This window comes from Suricata suricatta, chromosome 9 (genome assembly GCF_006229205.1).
Source record: "Suricata suricatta isolate VVHF042 chromosome 9, meerkat_22Aug2017_6uvM2_HiC, whole genome shotgun sequence".
Taxonomy (NCBI): Eukaryota; Metazoa; Chordata; class Mammalia; order Carnivora; family Herpestidae; genus Suricata; species Suricata suricatta.
In genome coordinates this window covers 108,979,822-108,996,529 of record NC_043708.1, presented here as the reverse complement: position 1 = coordinate 108,996,529, position 16,708 = coordinate 108,979,822, and the positions used below count along the sequence as shown (strand labels likewise).

General features: G+C 39.0%; 1 protein-coding gene and 1 pseudogene across 1 annotated transcript in view; one reads left to right on the top strand and one right to left on the bottom strand.

The window, feature by feature from the left end:
- Positions 1-4,340: 4,340 nt before the first annotated feature.
- The window catches only part of ARIH1 (ariadne RBR E3 ubiquitin protein ligase 1), a 116,053-nt gene continuing 103,685 nt past the window's right edge, over positions 4,341-16,708 (bottom strand). Inside the window, exons 12-15 of the mRNA XM_029950604.1 lie at positions 16,095-16,152; positions 11,933-12,193; positions 9,398-9,510; positions 4,341-7,732 (exon numbers count right to left, since the gene is read on the bottom strand). Of these exons, the coding sequence (XP_029806464.1) occupies positions 7,648-7,732; positions 9,398-9,510; positions 11,933-12,193; positions 16,095-16,152 (517 nt within the window). The 3' untranslated portion in view covers positions 4,341-7,647. The remainder of the gene's footprint in view (positions 7,733-9,397; positions 9,511-11,932; positions 12,194-16,094; positions 16,153-16,708) is intronic.
- On the top strand, positions 14,338-14,434 carry LOC115303287 (annotated as a pseudogene).

Sequence of the window (16,708 nt, the reverse complement as noted above, 5' to 3'; positions counted from 1 at the left end):
GGTCACTGAGTCTCCAGGGCAATCTAAGACTGGAAATCCCTTTCCGGTCTATGTGATTTTAGCATTGGCAAGGCTGTCCGAGAAACTAGTGTGATGAAATAGTGCAGTGGTCAAAATGTGCTTCCAGCTCTGTCACCATCTAGGTGATGTTGGGCAATCCACTGAGTCTTTATGGAGAATCAGGATTAAGAGCTTAGGACAAACCAGCAGACCCTTTGTTCACCACTGGGCCCAGTGCCTAGAACAGTGTTTTGACACTGTGGGTGCTGACTGAAGGATCCTAGGTTAGAATTTTCTTTCTGCCATATACAAAAGGATTACCCCAGGAAAGTTACCTGCCTTTTTTGAGGTTCTATTTTATTTGTAAAATGGGGATGGTAACTATTACATAGGGTTGTATTTTATTTTCTAAGTACTTTCTACACCCAACATGGGGCTTGAACTCAGGACCCTGAGACCAAGAGTCACATGCTCTACAAACTGAGCCAGCTAGGCGTATGAGTTTTAAAAAGATGGACCTGAAGCAATTAGGAAACACTAAAAAAGTTAGCCATAATGGTCTATTACATACTAATTCATTACATCTATTTACAAAATAAAAATTTCAGGACATTTAGTTGTGTTGAAGATACCTTTTGTGATGTGCAGCTAGCAAACCATGATCTCCCAAGATCTGCCTCCCAATCTATAGGGGTAAGCTCTCAAGAGCCACATTTGTACCAGTAACCCTGTCCCACGGTTGTTTGGCTCTGTCTCATGTGTCTGGTACAGTTAATACGTAACACCTAGGGCCACCTAACACCTAGGGCTACAGGGGAACTGCCGGGAATGTAGAAGCTATGCTAATGCTGGGCGGTGGGGGGCGGGTAGATAGGTGATAAACAATGCCAGTTTAGTTCCAGCATCCAATCTCATCCTGCCTATCGGCATCTGGGAGATAGCTCTGAATTTTTTTTTAATTTTTGGCCTAAATTAGTACTAGTGTGATTATTTGTAACTAGGCTTTGTTTTCCAACTAATTTTCTTCGATCCTCACAATATCCCTGTAAAACAGACAACAGACATGATAGAATGAACACGTGTAATTAGACAAGCATGACCCTGCCATAAACTCTGTAATTTTGGGGTTATTTATCTATGAACCTGTTTTCTCATTTATAAGATAGGCCTGCCTACTCTGTTATAGGGCTGCTTCTAAGATACAGAAAATATAAGGCATCTGGCAAGAAGCACTCAACAAGTTATAACTCCTATTAGTATCCCCATTTTACAAAAGAAAAGCCCACAGAAAACTATGGCTGAGAAATATTGGTATTTTTTCCACAACACCACACTGGGAATAAAAAACAGGAAAACCCAGTGTTTAACACCCAAGAATGAAATGAATAGAGAAGCTTGAGAGTCTAAGGGCTCTGAATTTAACTCTCAGTGATTAAGTGGAATTGTACATTGACTTGACACAAATAGCTTAATGACAGCTTTGCTTATAACCACTCAACTACCTCTGCTCAAATCCTACACTAATTTACTTCCCAGATAGATTTCTCCCCCTTGAGAATATATTGCCAATTGCCGTGAACATTTTACTCTGCTCATCAGTTCTACAGTTCTGTTTTATGAAATGAATGATTTTCTCCAAGGTAGACCACATGCCAGAAAACTGACAAAAAACGAATTGGACACTTCGCACTAGACCCTTAAAAGGCAGCAATCCACAAAATCCACTCGGGCTACAGCCTCCAGCATAGCCCTTTCCTGAACTTGAAGTTGCCACAAATCCACTGTCCCTTAGGACTTGGGAGTGCTCACCTATACTCCCTCCTTGCAACTATACAAATATCTAGATCAACTGTCCCCACCTAGTCTGCAGGTCTCAAACTGTGCTGTACACACAGCAGGGATGGGGGTGGGGATAGGACTTTAGAAATTATGGATGCCCATGACACAGCCCAAAACATTAAATCGTAATCTCCATGGGGTGGGACCTAGGCATTAGTTTTTCTTCTTCTGAAGCTTCTTAGTGATTTCAGTACATCAGATGAACAATAGCATCAAGTTGCAACCCAAGGTTAACAGAAAGAAATAATATGGCCCAAGTGTAATTTTTCTCTGACCTCTATTTAAGAATATTGTAGGGGCGCCTGGCTGGCTCAGTCAGTTAAGCATACAACTTCAGCTCAGGTCATGATCTCATGGTTTGTGGGTTCGAGCCCTGCATCAGGCTTTGTGCTGACAGTTAGCTCAGAGCCTGGAGCCTGTCGCCTGTCTTCAGATTCTGTGTCTTTCTCTCAAAAATAAATAAAAACATTAAAAAAATTTTTTTAAATACTGTAAATTACCAACATCCCCAAATTGAGAATTCACACGTGTATTTCACTTGCTCCTCTCAGAGCCCACTTAGCCCACAGTCGTCTTTCATTAAAATATTTATCTAGTTCTTGCAGATAGTTCCTTGGGACCCCTGGATTTTTACTGTAATAAAGTCGTGCTTTTGGCATTGTCAGAGCTGCTACGTATCAATGTGATTGATTTGTATACTAATTGGCCTGTACTCTGAAAATGGCCCTACCTAAACAAGCATATCTGGGGCGCCTGGGTGGCTCAGTCGGTTAAGCGGCCGGCTTCGGCTCAGGTCATGATCTCACAGGTCGTGGGTTCGAGCCCCACATCAGGCTCTGTGCTGACTGCTCGCTCAGAGCCTGGAGCCTGCTTCAAATTCTGTGTCTCCCTCTCTCTCTGACCTCCCCCTGCTCATGCTGTGTCTCTCTCTAAAATAAATACAGTAAAAAAAAAAATTTTTTTTTAAAAACCAAGCATATATATGGTTTAATCATAGTCTGAAAACTGCCTTTCAAAAGAATCTCATTGTAGTTTCCCACTCTGCCATTGCCTAGAGAAAGCCCAACAGTTGCCTTAAAAATTGATTTAATTCCACAAAAAGCAAAAAATTAAAACTCAGAAGTTGTCTGTTTACTCCTACAATAGCCACTATTTCTAGCTGAGCATTTCCAAGTTAGTGATTTCATCTTGGGTTAAGAAGCAAATCCCTTAAAATGGACCAGAAATACACCAACTGTATTGCCAAAGAAACCTGACAAAATCTGACAGGCCCGCACTCCCCTGTTCCCGAGTAAGTCAAGATTTCCCCATAACGCTCACTACTTATCTTATCTTCCTAAATCCCCATATATCATCCAGTTCTAAGAAGAGATGCTAAGAACAGGTATAAGCTATTTTGTACATTTTGTTATGTTGTAAAGCAAATCCTGTAACAAGTTCCAGTAGACGATCCAAAATTCTTTACACTAAAATTTTACTGGAGCAAATCACTAGACCAGTAACTAAATCACTTGGCCATTATATCAAACCAAATAAATGCTCAACTATCTCATATGATAATCTCCCCCTGAGGATGGTCCTAATCAGTAAGGTAGGAAGGGCTATTCTTTTCTCATGGCTGGTTTCACTTGATTGGGCAAAACACAGAGCCACATTAGTTGCATACTCTGCCTCAACAAATGAAAGATCAGGGAGAGTACGTAACATTCCTCAAACAGGATCAGTGATAGGCATTTATATGGTCTTTTATGTGGTTTAAAAGCACAATACTATAGCTAAGAACCACCTTACCTGGTACGGAATGCTAGGTCATACTGAGTACAAACTAATAAAAAAAAGGAGGTAGTACAATGTTGACTGAGTGACAGAAGACATTGTGAAATCCTGGGCAAGTTACTTAATCTCACCAAGCCTTATTTTCTTTTGTAAAACAGAGCAATTTCTACACTTCTGTAGACAGTAATAGAAGTTAAAGTGCTTTGAATATACATGATATATGAACTCTGATTAAGTATAGATCTGAATAAAAGCAAATTAAATTGTCCTAAAATTTGTACTTGGCTAGAGTATCAACGACGGAGATCTCCTACTTATGGGGACCTTTTTTTAAGAAAGCTCTCCCTCCATCCCTACAGGAGATACTAGCTTTTAAGAGTGGACTAAATGGAAGCAATGTGAGGGAGTTTCAATGACTTTTAAAATATTTCATGCTTACAAAATTGACAAAACTCTATTGAGCATCTCATATCACTGTTACAACACAAAGAGCAACTTAAATTCAATGTTCAAGGCAGAAATTAGGAAGCTCTCAGAAAATGCTCTGAAGGCTTCATTAACCAAGATAATTGCTGGGGATGGTCTCATTCACAGTTCCCTGCAAAGAAACTGAACCAAATCTCAATACTTTATATTAAGTAGGAACAGTGAATAAGACACATCAAATAGGTGAGTTGGGCCACCAATGTCTTTTTTAAACTATAAAAATAAACGTAAGTAACTAATGGAATAACAAAATAAAAGTTTATTTTATTAGAATTAGGAATGTTCTTTCCCTCTGGGCAACCTGAACAGTCCAGTTACAATGAAAATCTAAGAACAGTTATTTCCACAGCACAGGGTGCTCTATGCACAAAATTACAGGGTTAGGAGCATTTAATCAATTTACCGATCTGATTGTCTCACCAACCCGCCCCCTCCCTTCCCCCAAGTGCTCTGTACCAGGATCTGTAGCTAAAGATTTTGTTACATCAAGTCCTTTTCTCTCTTGTACTAAATTTCAGTTCCAAATCATGGCTGAACCACATTTTACGTTGTAGATTCAACCATTTCAAACCAAGTCAGTCTGTCTTGGATCTGTTATATATGTGTTTATGTATACACATGTGTATTTAATATACTTATTTAAACACACATAAAACACATACAATCTGGGTCGCAGCAAATTACACAGAGTTTAGGGTCTGATGATATTATATGCTACTCGATTTTACCATTGTGTGTATCCTGAGATTTGGATCAAAATTTTATTGAAAATCATTTAAAGTCCATCTACTGCTCAATGAATTGTTCAAGTGAAGCATGCACTTTCAAAAGACAGTGTAACTGCCCTCAAGAAGACAAGGAGACCCTGGTGCTTACCGTGACTAGAGCCCTCTGACAAAGACTTAGGTAGGTGAAATAGGGAAGCTGTCACAATATGGCTTGCCTATCCCAGATGTGGTCACTGAAACCACTAACAAAGCAATTAACTCAGGGAATTCTGTCAAACATGGAGAGAGCTGTTAAAAGCTTGGAAGTTCAGAAAAGGCCAGTTCACCTGCTCCATACAAATTAGGGAACGCACCCACAACTGCAATACCCTGGGGTAAAAATGCCAACACAAACTAAAAAGCATCTCTAAAAAGCACTGTTCCTCCATGGGTGGGGGCTGATATTATGAAGTGCACACACAGTTTCTGGATACTTGTTGCAAGGGGAGCATGTAAAGAGGATTTATGACACTGAAACCTAGATACTGCAGTTAACTGGTAAGAGTTTTTAAAACACCACACATACACAAAACATTTTAAGGGAAGCCACATGTATCTAGACAGCCACTCTGGCTGTTTTTCAAAGTTACCAGGGAAAGGAACTCATTCAAGCTTTCTATTGAAAAAAAAATCTCCTTAGTTTTGATAAATGTCTTTTAAGATTGATGCAGTCATTTAAAATAAAGTCAAATGAACAATGGGGGCAGAAGGGAGAAGAGACTATGGAAGAAGCAGACACTGAGTTCAGATTTGCACCTGAGGTGGCAAGGGAGGGCAGGGGAGGTTGAGAGGTACGGGTAAGGTTGATCCTAACGCAACAAGTGGTTTAAGGAAGCAGCATAATATACTCCGCAAACATTCACTGATTTTTGATGGGAAAAGAACAGTTGCAAGTACATCTCATGTAATAACCTTTTTCTAAAAGGAAAAGTAGGGTTGATTCAGCAAAGCCTAACTTAGGCAAAAGGCCAGAGGAAAGTGAACCTACTTCCCAATGGAGTAATAAGATGTACAGTGTAAGAGCAGACAAAGCTGCCTCACAAACGGTAAACACTCCCTAGGCGCAAGACATTTAAAGGAAGACGAAGAGGTCACCAAACCCGGTATTTAATATGAAGACCTCTTGATCTAGTTGCCTAATTCACTCTGCACTCCTGTAGAAAACCGACAGATTTAGGGATGCTGACCTGTTGAAAAATACCACAGCCAGAATGGCCTAAACAGGTATATAGTTAATAAAACCACCACCATCCTTTACTTTTAACATAGCTCTTAGTAGAAATTTCATAAAAATGGACATCACAGCTAAAATGCATTATTAATTCTCCTATCTGCTGACAGTAGAAAAGAAGCAAACTCAGTGATTTCTATTTAAATGCACTAGATGGGAATATTATGTTCTAGGGGTGTTTGCCTTCAAACTGAACCCACAGCAACACACACAAGCAATTTCAGTATCTGCCATTTTAAATTCACAATCTGAAACTAAGTGAATGGCTATTTATTTATATTTAAAGCAAAAACATTCTATTTGACACCCTAATGTAAAAGAAGGGGTGAGAGAAGAGCCATAACTAAAATCTTAAAAGGCTCAAAGCAGCAATTAAGGTGGGGGAGGGTTAAGGAAAGACATTGAAATGTTTCCTCTGGATGTAGAGGGAGCCTAGGAAGCCTTCAGGTGTGAGCATGACAGGGGCGCACAAAGGCTTAGGTAGATGGATGAGGCTATGGAAGGGGAGGAGGCTGGGACTGGGTCATTCTTGAACCACAGCAAAGACCTCCCTGTTGCAGCCCTTATCAGGCCATGGCATTTAGTCAGAGCTTGACCTCCCGGTCCCTGATCAAGAGCTGGAATTCAAGGCATGAGGCCCCGGGCCAGCAATGGACATACCAAATGAGAAAGGGCAAAGTAATCTTAGGAAAGGGAAATCCAACAGCTCCTTAGGTCTTCCAGAGGTGCTAAACCAACACACCTTTATCCCAACCCTCAACCCTGGAAAGATAAAGCAAACTGAAAGAAAATGCACAGCAAATAGACATAATCTTGAAGATTTTTAAAGAATAAATATTTTTTGTAATTAAACATTATGCAAACACGTGCCACGCTTGCTTTGTCCATGCATATGCGCTATATACAATTTTGAAAAATACTGTGTTGTCCTCTTGTTTTAAAAGTCATATACAAAGTTTGTTTTTTGTTTTTGTTTAATTCCTCTTGCTGCCTACCCCCTTCCCCACCCCAAGAATTTTCTTTACAAGGAACTAATTCACTAATTCACTCATGACCTTGGGGTATGAGAGAGAGAGAGTCAGTCTATGTGTGTGGGTATATTTGTATGTGTAGGGGAGGAAGGGGAAGAGGTCCTTTACCAAAGTACAACAAAATGGCTGGTTTGGACATGAAAAGCAGTGTCAAGGAGCTGTTTTAAATTTTAACTGTACTATACTCAGGAAAAAGAAAAAAGAAAAAAAAGGAGTCAGCTTTGAGAATGAAGCTACGTTACAAGTTAAAGTTGGAGGGCTTTTTAGTGTGTCTGTCACACTTTTGTTGGCGGCCTAGAATACTGTTGTACAATGGTTTATCTACCTTTTTTTTTTTATTACAATATAATTTACTTAAACTTTCTGTTAACAAAACAGAATTCTGGTACTACAGACCAGAGGTGTCAGAACAGGCTTAGTGCCTCCTTGTTTGTGTTTGTTTTGTTTTTTTTTTTTTTAATTGCATGAGCACTCTAGATGGTAAAGTTTTCAGAGTTCATTTTATGCAGGGCCATTTTCAGTCCTCAATGTACTCCCACAGATCTTTTTCGTAGCCTTCATGCACATGCTGTAACAAAACCCTTCGTCGACTCTCACAGTATCTGTAATCAAAGAAAAAAGAACTGTCAGCCCCCAATAACAAAAAAAGAGGTATTTACTTATTTCTAAAAATATTTATTAATAATTAAAAAAAAATTTTTTATTTTTGAGAGACAGAGACAGTGTGAGCAGGAGAGGGTCAGAGAGAGAGGGAGATAACAGAATCCAAAGGAGGTTCCAAGCTCTAAGACAGCTGTCAGCACAGAAGCCAACGCAGGGCTCGAATTCACCAACCGTGATATCATGACCTGAGCTGAAGTCGGACGCTTAACCAACTGAACCGCCCAGGAGCCCCTATTAATAATTTTTTAATGTTTGTTTATTTTTGAGAGAGAGCATAAGCGGGAGAGGCACAGAAAGAAGGGGAGATACAGAATCTGAAGCAGGCTCCAGGCTCTGAGCTGTTAGCACAAAGCGTGATGTAGGGCTTGAACTCGTGAACCACAAGATCATGACCTGAGCCAAAGGTGGACACTTAACCGACTGAGCCACCCAGGTGCCCCATTTTTACTAATTTTTTAAGGCACTCCTATAGTTTATCCAGAATTGGAGTAAGCACATGTTTTTTTGCTTAATTTTTTCCCTAGTAGACACATTTTCAGGTCTAGATGTACACAACTGTTTTCTAATTTTAAAAAGGTATTGTCTAAAAGTTGTGAATCCTAGTTTTGGGAATTAATTTAAGAGTAATAAAATGTCAAACTCCTAAGGGCCTTAGAAATAATTTGATTCAATCCTGTCATTGTATACATAAGTAACAGTTTCAGAAAGAAGTAATTTCAAGGGTTATTGATTCACATCTGTAAAATATGTGTTAACTGTAAAAATGACTATAAACACATGGGGTAGCTAGAGCTGACTAAGGGAAGTGAAAATCTTACTTGCATCTAAGTCTACCAAATGCCCAAAGGTTTCTGCTACTATTACAAAGGTATCTGTCAGAAAATAACTTGGAGGGAAATAGTTCCATGTTAAGAAAGCAAACATTTTGCACGTTTAGCTTAAAAGGCAGCATATTTTGAAGTATCACCTACTCCTAGAAAAAGTAAACCTCTCTTTAGAAAAAAAATCTTAGGGCCGCCTGGATGGCTCAGTCAGTTGAGTGTCTTACTTCGACTCAGGTCATATCTCACGGTTCCTGAGTGAGAGTCCCATATCAGGCTCTCTGCTGTCAGTGCAGAGCCTGCCTGCTCAGATCCTCTGTCTCTCTCTCTCCCTGTCCCTCCCCTGCCCATCTCTTGCTCTCAAAAATGAATAAACATAAGGAAGGAAAAAGGGAAGGAAAGAAGGACAGAAGGTAGGAGGGAGGAAGAAAACAAATCTAATAAAAACTCTCAAAAAGTTTGGATAGCTCACTTGTCAATTAGCCATGATCCCCAGGCCAGAACCAGCACCCTAATCTCACCCCTTATCCTAACATCTACTTGCCCCTTTTTAGGTTTTCTTCCTCACAATGCAGCAACTAAGCAGATAAAGCTGAATGGAAGTAGAATCAGCTAGTGTGATAAATGTTTGTTGCCCAAAAGACAGAGGCAATCTGTGGGAAACATGGCAACAGCTGAGTTACTAGATGTACCAAACCCAAGTTTCACTATCACCTAACCTCCACCAAGGCACACCAGACCACCACCAGCAGAAACTTTTGCTCAACAACTGTTAAATCTCACCTGTACTTATCTTGTACTTTCTGCTTTATATCCTGTAGAGAATCTTGGGAAATATCTCGTTCAAGGTAGCCCGAAAGCACCTCTGTGGCATTCTCTAGATCTGCTTGGTTATTCTGCAAGAGAGGAGGAAGAATACATAGTAAATTCGGGCTTAGAAGACAGCTAAAACTAAGCCTATGTGGCTGCTTCTTTGTCTATCAACTGTTCCCAACATTAATTTTGTTATTTTCAAAGGTGACTTCAGCACCTGTAAAGTTCTTTATCACTTTCCCCTCTAACAACCTGTACTTGTTTTTCCAGGACAATGTTTTACATATTAAAAGAGGTAAAGATTTACCTATTACCTCTGGAAGAAAATCAAGAACAAAGTCCTGAAAAGAACTTAGAAGTCTTTTGGAATATTCTAGTTCTGCAAATTGCTACTGGCTAAAACTCAAAAGAAAAAGAAAGCTTGAGGAAAAAATACAAACCCATTCTTCTTTACAACTGGCTGTACCTACTTCTTATAAAAGAACGCATGGAAGATTAAAATTGTTACCCTTTACTACTATGGCTAGTTCTGTACCTGTACCATCTGAATTCCCATCTGCTAGTCTATGTTATTGTCTAGTCATCATGAGCATCAATTTTATTTTTTGTTTCCTTTTAAACTGTAATTAACATACAGTGTCACATTTGCTTCTGGTGTACAATGTGCTGATTCAACAATTCTGTACATTACTCAGTGCTCATCACAATAAGTTACTGTCACCAAAAAATGTTAATATCTTACTATATTCCCTATGCTTTCTTTTCCATCTACTTCTGGCAACCATCAGTTTTTTCTCTGTATTTAAGAGTGGGTTTTTTTTCTCTTTTTTTTCTTTGTCCGATCATTTGTTTTATTTCTTAAATTCCACATAGGAGTGAAATCATGGTATTTTTGTCTTCTCTGACTTAATTTACTTAGAATTATACCCTGTAGGTCCATCCATATTGAATGAATGGCAAGATCTCATTCTATTTTATTATGTGTCAATTTTAAAAGAGCATTTCTACTTGAAAAATGCTTACTGCTTTCCACCAAAGTCAATCATCATATTAACTTTTAATACCATACATTAGTTTTGCCTGACTTAGAACTTGTAATATCCTTGAAAAGTATCATCTCCATTTTAAAATAAAGACCTATGACATAAAGTAATTTGCTCCAAGTCAACAGAGCTAAAAAGTGACTGAGTCCAATTTCAAATTCAGACTGACTTGAAAGCCTCCACACTTAATTGCTAGCTGGCTAAACCACATCAATTTGAATGCAGTTTAGGACAAGAAATCTAAATTTCTGAGCAAATCGGAACCTTTTTTCTTTTTCAAAATTTAAATTCTAGTTAGTTAACATACAGTGTGATATTGGTGGCAGGAGTAGAATTTAGTGACTCATCACTTACATATAACAGCCTATGCTCATCCTAACAAATGCGTTCCTTAGTACCCATCATCCATTTAGCCCACCCCCGCACCTCCCTCCCTCCATCAACCCATAGTTTGTTCTCTGTCATTAAGAGTCTCTTATGGTTTGTTTCCCTCTCTCTTTTTTTCCCTTCCCATATGTTCATCTGCTTTGTTTCTTATATTCCACATGAGTGAAATCATATGGTATTTGTCTTTCTCTGACTTATTTTGCTTAGCATAATACACTCTACAGCTCTATCCATGTCATTCCATATGGCAATATTTCATTCTTTTTGATGCTGAGTAACATTTCTGTGTGTGTGTTCGTGTGTGTGTGTGTGTGTGTGTGCGTGCGTGTGCTTGCATATCTTTATCCACTCATCAGTTGATGGACATTTGGGACCTTTCCATAGTTTGGCTACTGTTGATAATGCTGCTATCAACACTGGGTGCATGTACTCCTATGTACCTTTATTTTTGTATCCTGTGGATAAAAACTTAGTAGTGCAATTGTTGGATCATAGGGTAGTTCTATTTTAACTTTCTGAGGAACCTCCATACTGTTTTTCAGAATGGCTGTACCAGTATGCATTTCCAAACAATGTAAAAGGATTCCTCTTCCTCTGCATCCTGGCCAACATCTACTGTTTCTTGTGTTGAAACTTTTAGTCATTCTGACAGATGAGAGGCAGTATCTCATTGTGTTTTTGATTTATATTTCTTTGATGATGAGTGATGATGAGCATCTTTTCTTTTTTCTTAATTTTTTTTTTTTTTTTAGTGTTTTATTTATTTTTGAGACAGAGAGAGGCAGAGCATGAGCGGGGAGGGGCAGAGAGAGAGGGAGACACAGAATCTGAAGCAGGCTCCGGGCTCCGAGCCATCAGCACAGAGCCTGACGCAGGGCTTGAACACATGAACGTGCAATCATGACCTGAGCCGAAGCCGGACGCTTAACCGACTGAGCCACCCGGGCGCCCCAATGAGCATCTTTTCATGCTCCGGTTAGCCCAGATAGGAAACTTTAAAACTCTACATAACTATGAAAGACCAAGGAGTCCTATGACACAGCTGGGTTTTCCCCCACTCAGTAACTATTCCTACCTCAAAGATAATGGACTGGTTATTCTTTTTGAGGTAGAAAGCGAAGACGTAAGTGTACATGAGTGTGGCACGACACTGGCAGAGGACATCAACTGCCTTCTTCAGGAACTGCACCTCAATCCAGGACATGTTGTGCTGTTGCATCTCCTCCATTTTCTGCTTCACTTGAGCATACAGTTTGTGCTCAAAGCGTAGACTCTGCATGTGGTTCATATAGCGATTACAGTAGAACAGGTACCTCTGCAGGGCTGCCCTAGATCGCTGTCCCATTAAGAAAAATTAAGGAAACATAATAACAAATGTATCAAATACACACAAAAGCCGGTATCATATTTACGGATGAATCAGCTCTGAGCTAGCTGTCAGCACAGAGCCCCATGCGGTTCCCAAGAACCGTGAGATCATGACCTGAGCCGAAGTCAGACGCAAAACCGACTAAGCCACCCGGGCGCACCTGCTATGAATGTCCTATAGCTGCGCTTCCCAATATGATAGCCATGGGCAATGGGTAACTATTTAAATTAAATTAGAATAAAAATTTCAGTTCTCCTGTGCTCAACAGCCACCTGTGGTCAGTGGCTACCAAACTGGACAGTGGTGATAAAGAACATTTCCACCATAGAAAGTTTACTATCTGCAGTATATGATAAGTAATGAAGTAAGAAATATCAAAAATTTATGTTATTTTTAATGTTTTTTTTTTTAATTTCATTTTTGAGAGAGAGACAGAGTGTGAATGAGGGAAGGGCAGAGAGAGAGAGACACACACAGAATCTGAAGCAGACTCTAGGCTCTGAGCGGTTGGCAGAGAGCCTCACTTGGGACTCGAACTCATGGACTATGAGATCATGACCTGAGCTGAAGTTAGTCGCTTAACTGACTGAGCCACTCAGGGGCCCCAAACATCAAAACTTTAAAGTAGTAAACAACAGAGAGGTAACCAGACGTCATGGAACTCTTCATACAATACAAAAGAAAGTATCCGGTATCAGCAGGTAGGTGCCTCCCTCACTCCTCAATTAAGTCTGGAGTCAAGTTATCTAGAATTGACCACCAGTTTCAGGAAATACAAGGATAAAAGAACCTATTAAATGATACCAGGGAATTACAATCAGCAAAATCCAGAATGTGAAAAATTCTACAGGACAAAAATGATTTAGTTTCCTCAACAAATAAACAGTAATGTGGGGGGGGGGGCGCGCGGGGGGGGGACGGAATAAAAAAACATAGAATTAGACAATATTCAAAAGATATCAAACACAAGTTGCAAATCTATATGGATACTGATTTGAACTAACTATAAAAGAAAATTTATGAGATAGAGACATTTGAACACTAGATAGTTAGTGATCTTTGGCTCTTGCAGTTTGTGAGTTTGAGCCCTGCGTCATGCTCTGTGCTGACAGCTCAGAGTCTGGAGCCTGCTTCGGATTCTGTGTCTCCCTTTCTTTGCTCTGCCTGAACTCCTGCTCTCTCTCTAAAAAATAAACATTTTAAAAAGTAAAAAATAAATAAAATATTTTAAAAAAGTATTTTAAAGACACACAAAGTATTACCAAAAAACAATATATCTGGTCTAGATTTATGTTATTTATCAGACTACAAAAACAATTCACCTCGGTGTCTCCCATTATACTGTAAATCTCTAGAGACAGACTTTTTAAAAGGTAATATTGTTATCTCTAGTGCCTAATATGCAGAAAATGACTAATAAATGTTTGTTAATGTAACCACTATAAAAAGTTTTTTAAATCACACATACGCTCTTTCTTTTCTTTTACTATTCACTTTTTCTTTCTCTCCTTATGCCTTACTGACTACAAATGGCACAGATGCTTGTTACAAGGCCCTATGGTTGGTCTCCTGCTTAGAAATACTACCTCTGAACCACATCATTGGCCAATCACATGATCCAGTACCACACAACACTGAAACAGCTCAAAAAATCTATTACTATTCAAGAATCAGGTAGGTAACAAATCAATGCTTACACACTGGAAAATTATGCCAATTATATATTTAATCATTATTAGATGAAAAGCAATATTAACATCGGGGTGCTTGGGCAGCTCAGTCTTGGTTAAGTGTCTGACCCTTGGTTTCAGCTCAGGTCATGATCACAGTTTGGTGAGCTCGAGCCCCACATCAGGCTTTGAGCTGACAGTGCAGAGCCTACTTGGGATCTTCTCTCCCCGCCCCCCCCGCCCCGCCCACCCCAGCCCTTCCTGTTCTCTTTTTCTCTCTCTAAACAAACTTAAAATAATCTGCTTGGCATTTTATCCCAACTCCCAAAACAAAACACTAATATTTCAAGCCTGTCAAATTTCCAAGATTAAATGGAAAACCTAAACTACCACATTAAAATATATGATGTTAAAGGACTTGATTTAAAATCTGATTTAATAATCGCTTCTCGGCCTTTTGGCTAAGATCAAGTGTAGCATCTGTTCTTGTCAGTTTAAAATCTGATTTAATAATTCAATTAATTCTAAAACAGCTTCTCACTAAAATACCTGTAAAACACAACATGAAAGAAAACCCATACCACCACTGCAAATAAGACCAACTTTAATCAAATTCCAGAATCTGGATTGAGAAAATGCAATTAGTGACCTTAAAACACTTTGGGAAATAATCCAGAACAACAAACCTGACTACTTAGAACAGGGACTGGCAAACTGTTCTGTGAGCCAAATCCAGCTACTGCCTGGTTTTGTAAATAACCTGGAACTCTGTCATGCCTACTCATTTGTTTGTGGCTGATTTAGCATTACAAGAGCAGAGGCAGAGTTCAAAAGATGTAAGAGGGATTATATAGTCTGCAAAGCTGAAAACATTAACCATCTGCTTCTTCACAGAAAAAGTACACTGATTCTCCTGGTCTAGAATATAAGAAAACCCAAATGACCACCATGATCAGCACCATGGCATAGTGTGTTAAGTCAACAACTTTCTACAACACAGGCAAACTTTCCAAGGCACTCAATTACCATCTATGTTCTTTCTGGACTGTGTGCCAACCTTAGAGCACTTTTTAAGGCCAGAACTCCCAGTTAACATTACGCCAGAGTACCAGAGCAGGGAAAGTGAGGAAAGAAGAGGTCAGATGGGTGTGCAATGGTGTGCTCCATTCTGGGAGGCATGGCTCCCACTTAAGTAAACAAATAAAGCCTCTTGTATAAACTTCTCTGTACACTCACAAGATCAGAAGATTCTGGTTTATTTTATTTTTAAGTTTATCTATTTATTTTAAAAGAAAGAAAAAAAAGTGAGTGGGAGAGGGGTAGAGAGAGAGGGAGAAAATCTCAAGCAGGCCCCTGCTGTCAGCACAGAGCCCAACAGGAGCTCAGACCTACCAACTGTGAGATCATGACCTGAGCGGAAGTCAGACGCTTAACTCACTGAGCCACCCCCACCCAGGCGCCCCTAATTAGGAATCTTAAAGAAACATTTTAAAATGAAAAAAAGAAGAAAAAAGAAAGCATTTTTTGGATGACACATTAGCAAGGAAAACCATTTGAAAAGAATATTTTTGGGACAACAAGGGAATTTCAATATGGAATAGATGAAAGTAAGTAAGGGATAATTAAATTCCAGGGTTCTACAATTCTGACAGAATTACCAGGCTGAAAGAAACTCAAAGTGTTGATGAACTTAATTCACACCTAGTGATTGAGTCCTTCTACAATGATGAGTTATATCCCAAACCAGTAATAGGGAACTCCCCTTCTGAGGAAGTCCATTATAAATCAGCTCATCTATGATCCTTACTGGCTTCTTGAGGAATAATGAATTAAAAAAAATAAAAAGAATTATGTAGAAATGAGAATGCACATAAATAGCAGGAAGGGTTTTTAACAAACACTGTTCTCTAGACTCCGTGCTGGGGTGAAAAAACTTTGACACAAAAACTACTGAAATCTAGAACTGTGCAACATGACTAGATTAATCTTTTGAAAGAAAGAAACAAACCTATAAACAGGAATGCTCCTGACAGGCATTTTGGATAAGATTTCCTTTCTAAATGTACATAGATACCCAGTATTTACTGGAATGTCTTTCTACAACTCTTTCAGAACTGAAAACTTCTGCTAAATTATTCCCTAATAAATATGTAATACACACTCCTGTCCAACCGTTACCTCGAAGTAAATGTACTTACCTCCTGTGCATCTCTTGCTGCCTTTGCATCATCCTCATTATAGCGGTTACAGTTGTACCTTAAAGTGAATTGAAGAGGATTCCATAAAGCCAAATATCAATGAAAAAAGAGCAAATCACAGAATTTTAGCCTGGATTCAGAGATTATCTAGAACCAATATTCTCTTTTATACATATAAACTGAGGTGTTTAAATGCCCAGGGTTCTAGAATTACAACACAGAAAAGAATTCAGACTGTTGTTGGACTGAACCACCACCTAGTGTTGGAATCCTATAACACTGTACCAGTTCTCTATCTAGTAATGGAATTCCCCACCTCCTGAACTAGTCAGTCCATTCCAAATCAGCTTACCTGTAATCATTAAAAAACGTTGTTATTCTAAAACTTCCATTTCCTGACTGCAGTCTGAACTTCTAAATTCATTTTTGAAGATGTCACACCTTATTTCCTCGGTTGTCTGTTATTTAGGACAAATATTCCCAATTTTTCCAGTTACTTACCTTCTCATTTTAATAAACCAAAGAGAACCAATAGTTCATGGACTACTATGTAACACCTGCTGTGCTATGTGCTTTACATGATATTACAGCTTACAAGAAATCACTGAAAACTG